This window comes from Hyperoodon ampullatus (assembly GCF_949752795.1).
Source record: "Hyperoodon ampullatus genome assembly, chromosome: 8".
NCBI classification, from domain to species: domain Eukaryota; kingdom Metazoa; phylum Chordata; class Mammalia; order Artiodactyla; family Ziphiidae; genus Hyperoodon; species Hyperoodon ampullatus.
The window spans coordinates 109,080,010-109,085,341 of NC_136921.1; the positions used below are offsets into that span (position 1 = coordinate 109,080,010).

At 47.1% G+C, this 5,332-nt stretch overlaps 1 protein-coding gene across 1 annotated transcript; it reads right to left on the reverse strand.

The window, feature by feature from the left end:
* Positions 1–3,868: 3,868 nt before the first annotated feature.
* LOC307057103 (WD repeat-containing protein 82-like) lies at positions 3,869–4,810 on the reverse strand (the record flags this gene model as incomplete). Its single annotated transcript, XM_079710134.1, has 1 exon — positions 3,869–4,810. The coding sequence occupies one exon, from the start codon at positions 4,808–4,810 to the stop codon at positions 3,869–3,871; it is 942 nt and encodes a 313-aa protein (XP_079566260.1).
* Between the last annotated feature and the right edge of the window lie 522 nt (positions 4,811–5,332).

A 5,332-nucleotide genomic window follows, 5' to 3' on the forward strand; every position in this document is an offset into this window, starting at 1 on the left:
CAGGCCTCCGGTATCCCTCCTCTTCTCAGAATTCACATTTTCAATGATGTTAGCACTTGTGAATCCTTTTCATTCATATCTTCTGGGCAATAAAGGGAGGAATTTTACAAAATGTAACCATTAGGGCACTGAGCAGGTTAAAGGGAAATTCATCTTGATTCTAGAGAGAAGATCTAGATAAAAAGATTAAGAAAAAAATTAAAATGTAGGACTCATTAATAGTCAGGATTAACCTTAAGCCAACCCTTTTGCTTGCAATCCACATGCCTGTCAATGAATCAGCTGATACATGCACATGCGAATTTGGACCACCTGAGTCTTGGACTTGAGTCTTTCTTAGCAGAAAAATAGAAATAGCAACAAAAGCCCAAAGATCAATTTCCAATATTCCCTTTCTTTTCTACTTCTTGTTTTGCCTTTAATGATTTTGGATGGGCACCTGAAAGCCTGGACACCAGGGACAAATCACGTGCAGTAGTAGCTCCATGCTGGCTCCAGAATTACTGCTATTCTCCTGAACTTCACTCTCAGGACCACCTGGGCTTTCTGGCTGGTACTCGTTTGAACTTACCTCTAATTTAGAATGGCATCTTTCAAATTTGGGAAACTGGCTATTGGATTTCTTCCTGCTATGCATTCCAATTAATTCCTGGACCAACCCTTGGCTTTGGTGACTCTGTGTTTTACCACAACTGTGAATAAAAGGCATGTACACTTTGGATCCTTCACTCTGCCCTGTGGCATATGACTGGGATGGAGTCCCTCCCTAGTCTTTTTAAGAAGGGAAACCATATGGAGAATGAATAACGAAGTGATTACCAGTGATGCCGAAAACTCGGCCTCTGTGCACTGGTGCCGAATTGAATCTGGGAGACAGACTTTTGGGTGAAGTAGAAAAGCTTTATTGCTTTGCCAGGCAAAGGGAGATACAGGGGGCTCGTGCCCCTCAAAAACTGTGTGTCCCAACTTGGGAGGATTTGGTGAAGAGTTTTATAGCAATGGTTCAAGGGTGGGGTTGCTAAGGATTAGGGTGTGTACAGGGCCTGCACTACTTTATTTTTATTTTTTTATTTTTTTCTGTTTAAGACAGATAACATGGAAAAAACGTTTATATGTTAAGTACAAAAAGGACATAAAATTGTATATATAGTAGAATAACAACTATGTAAAAACACCAGAAATCTATGCACAGAAATGTCTAGAGAAACACTAAACACCAAAAGATTAGCAGTGGTAACATTTGGGTGGCAAATTGATTCTTTTTAAAATTCCCAGATTTTTCTTAATAAGCATTAATTATGATCACAACGGTTTTCTTAAAAAAAAAAAAAAAACCCCACTGGCTGGTGGTTGAGCAGTGCAGTGTCACTGTCGCATATAAATCAGAGGCTTTGGCCCTGATTCTTGAGAGCGTGGTGCGCCCCCCACCCCCAGGAGAGCTTAAGCACCTCTGGCTCCTACTGAGGGTGTCCTTGCAGCCCTGATGCTCCTCAGCCTCTCTGACCCACAGACTCTTTTCTCCCTTAATTCTGCCTTTTCCCACTACCACATCATCTTCAGTCACTTCCAGCTGCATCTTTCCCTCTCCTTCCCAACTCAGGAGCCAGCTCTGCAGCCACAGGTCCCCATAAATAGAAGCAGTGCAGTGCATATTTTCAAAGGACATGGTGCCTCAGCTTTGGACACACAGGAACTCAATACAAATCATTTTCCTGCTGATAGACAAGTCATGCGTGGTGGCTGCTCTGGGTACAGATATGTTAATTATGCAGGCTTTCTTATTAACCTGTAGTTCCAAGTACTTTCTCTGAACAGTTAGTCCTACCATGAATTTTCTACCCTGGAAAGCCAGGGGTGGGCAGTAACAGCTCAGATCACTTGGTTTCTAAAAGTCCCTCCACTCTGAGAATGCAGAGCTATATGGTGTGTGGCACCTCAGAAGCTGCAGATTCCAGCCCATGTCTGGGAAAGACATATGCCCCTTGCTTTTAAGGTTAAGGAACAAGCCAAAAAGTAACTGCTAAAAAAGCAAAACAAAACAGTAATTGCTAGCAATTCACAGCCTATTCCTGCTGCTGAACAGAGGCAGTAATGGCTTGCTTTCCCCACTAGCAGCTAGGTACTCTTGGGCAAGTCAAACATAACCTTGTTGAGCCTGTTTCTGGATCTGCAGGGAATGTGTTACTTGCTTAGATGTTTGGGAACTTAGTAAAATAATATGCCACTTGTCCTGCTCTAAGAAGGCCATGCAGGGGAAAAGGCAATGAGCTACCTGCAGCTCACCTCAACCCCGATTAGGAATCCTCCCTCTCCCAGGAGAAGGCAAGGAAAAGAAGTTAAGAAAGCAGACATACCAGGTAAACAGGAGTGACCTATAATTGGCAAAGAAGCCTCAGACAATCTGAAAATGCTCTGGTTCCAGCATCCTGTCCCCAAATGCTGGGAGCCAGACACAAAAGGCATGCACAAGTGACTGTCACATACATACAGGCGCAGACAGAGCATCACTGGGCAAAAAGGGGGCTAATACCGCAGAGAAGGCCCCAAAGTGTGGCTTGAGGAACACAAGGGAGTCATTCCAAGACCCTCACTTAGCTGCCATGGGGACAGCAAACACTCAGAAGCTTTGCTTTTGTTCAGTCTCCCAAAGGGAAAAAGGTAATAGGGAAGACTAACACTTGTGACAAACACTATTAGCAAGAATGCAGTCTTTCTCCTGGGGCAGAGGACTCTATCTCCTTCACACACACACACACACACACACACACACACACACACACACACACATATGCATACATATATGTATGCACAGACATGATATATTTAAATGAATGTGTACACACACTGTGCTAAAATACAAACAACAGAAATCCCAAGTCATATATAAAAAGGCTAAATATAACACAAGCCTAGAGCCAGCTCCTGGTTGGGAGCTGGGGAAGGGGTGGTATCATCTGGAGACTATGTACACAACTTGTGGTGGGCAGGGAAGGCATCAGTGTAAACAACTCCGACTCACTCCACAATACTGGCCCACAGAAAAGCGTGATGTATCTCATGTACAAAAATAGACGCCCACCTTGCTTCTGTATACAACCAAACTTGGCAGGCACCCAGAAGGACTGTGAGTTAGTTTTGATGACAGGGCACCACACCAAGCTGCTGCTAAACCTCCCAGCCCTAGGAACTCATCTGCTACCGCTCCTCCCTCACCCAGAGCCTGAGGCACACCCAGATCATCCACCCTCACATGACTAACTTGCAAGGCTTCCTGGCAAGCAAGGTCCTTCTGTATCTGTCCCTTTCTGACCCTAAGATATATGGAGACTTATTTCTGTAAATATTTGGCACCTAAGTAACATGATGGTTGTGGATAATGCCACAATGACACAGGGAGAACCAGTAACAAGACATGCAGGGTGAGGGCAAGGCGCACTGAGCTGCCCTAGCATCTCAAAACCAGAACTGTGGCTTCCCACGCATTTATGGGGGTGGGCAAAGGGATGTGCAGAATTAACAACTTCACCGACTCCTCAGCAGCAAATACATTCAAAACTGAAGGTGTCTTGAGGGCCCCACTATACCCTAGTCACGAGTCTGGTCACTCCTCTGGAGGAGCTCGGTGCAGTGACAGCTGGAAAAATCTGAGTCCCGATTGAATCTGTCCCACCAAGAGTCCTTTTGAAGAAGCTTGGCAAAGTAATTTTTTTCTTTTGAGCAAATGTACAGCACATCCTTGGGAAGGCCATGTGGAAGGATGCTCTCCAGCCCAGTCAAATGATCCAATCTCACTATTATCTTAGTTCCCTCTGAGTTTTTTCCTACTGGCCACCCTCGCTGTACAGAAAACAGCCAAGCACTATGCAGGTCAGTCATCAATGGTGGGCAACCAGAAGGCCATGTTGGAACAAGCACTGGCAAAGGTCATGAACTTGGGGTTGAACTGCAAACAGGTAATGGGGCCTGTGTGTTTGCCATCCAACACAGCTACTTTTATACCACTCTCTCCATTCCAGACATGGATCTTGCCATCCTCTGAACCAATCATAATAAACTGTGAGTCTGGAGTAAACGAGGCCTCCAGTGTGACGGCTTTGCTGTTGGCATAGCCCCCAAACGTATGCATCACCACTCCCTTGAATGCATCGATCAGACGGATGAAGCTGCCATTGGTGGAGATGAGGATGAGTTTGCCATCATTGCTGAACTTAAGTCCTGTCCACTCACAAGTCCGATCATACTGCATCTTAAATGTTGCAAATGGCCCCGTATCAAAAGAGCGAAGATCATAAAGTTTGACCATTTCAGAATTGACACCTGCAGCAAAAATTAATCCTTCTGGATCAAAAGAACAAACTGGCTTGCCCTGTAAATGCATGAGACCCTGGCAGTTAGGAGACCGGAGATCCCAGAGCCGAATGGTCTTATCAAGAGACCCAGAAATGAAAGTGTCATCCACAGGTGACATGGACAAGGCCACCACCCTTTTGCTATGTCCAGGAAAGTATCTCATGTATTTGTTGTCATGCAAGGACAGGTAACGGATAGTATCGTCTATTGTGTTAGAGCTGTAAACGACTGTGTTTGCTGCATGCGTGTATCTGATGAGGTCCACGCCATATTTCTTACTGTACAGGGTTCTCTTTGGTTTGCCCTCCTGGCAGTCATAGAGCACGATGGAGTCGTCGTCGCTGCTCGAGATGACCGTCTCGCCGTTGGGGCTGAAGTCGAAGCAGTTAATCTTGTCCGAGTTCTCGCGGAACACCTTGGCGACGCGGAAGCTCCGCAGCACGCTGTCGGTCAGCTTCATGGCGGCGGCTGCTGGAGGCGGCGGCGGCGCAGAGCCGGGGCGGAGCCCGGCGAATGGGCGGGCTGCCGAGGGGCCGACCCGGGCGGGGCGGGCGCGGCGCCGCGCCGGCGGAGGGCTGGAGAGCGGCCGACAGTCGGGCCGCCTCCTCCTCTTCCTCTTCCTGCTTGTGCAACACTCTTCTGCCGGGACTATGGGGTCTCGCAGACCGGTCCTCCTCACGGTCGCCTCAGGGCCAACCGGCGCGGCACCGGTTCATTGTGTCCGCCATCTTGGGGCGACAGGCAGGAGCTCGGCCTGCACTACTTTAATCTGGCCTCAGGTGGTCTCGTCCTAATGAGCTTCTCAGGTTCCTTTAACCTGGCCTCGGGTGGTCTCTTGATGAACTTCTGGAGGTTATCAAACTATGATCTTCTCTGGAATGAAGAATGCTAACACCTTCCATTTGTTGGGGATTTTAGTTCTGTAAAGAGCCCAAAGATATTGTTATGTGTATCCCTTGAAGCAGAACCAGGACCCTACCCC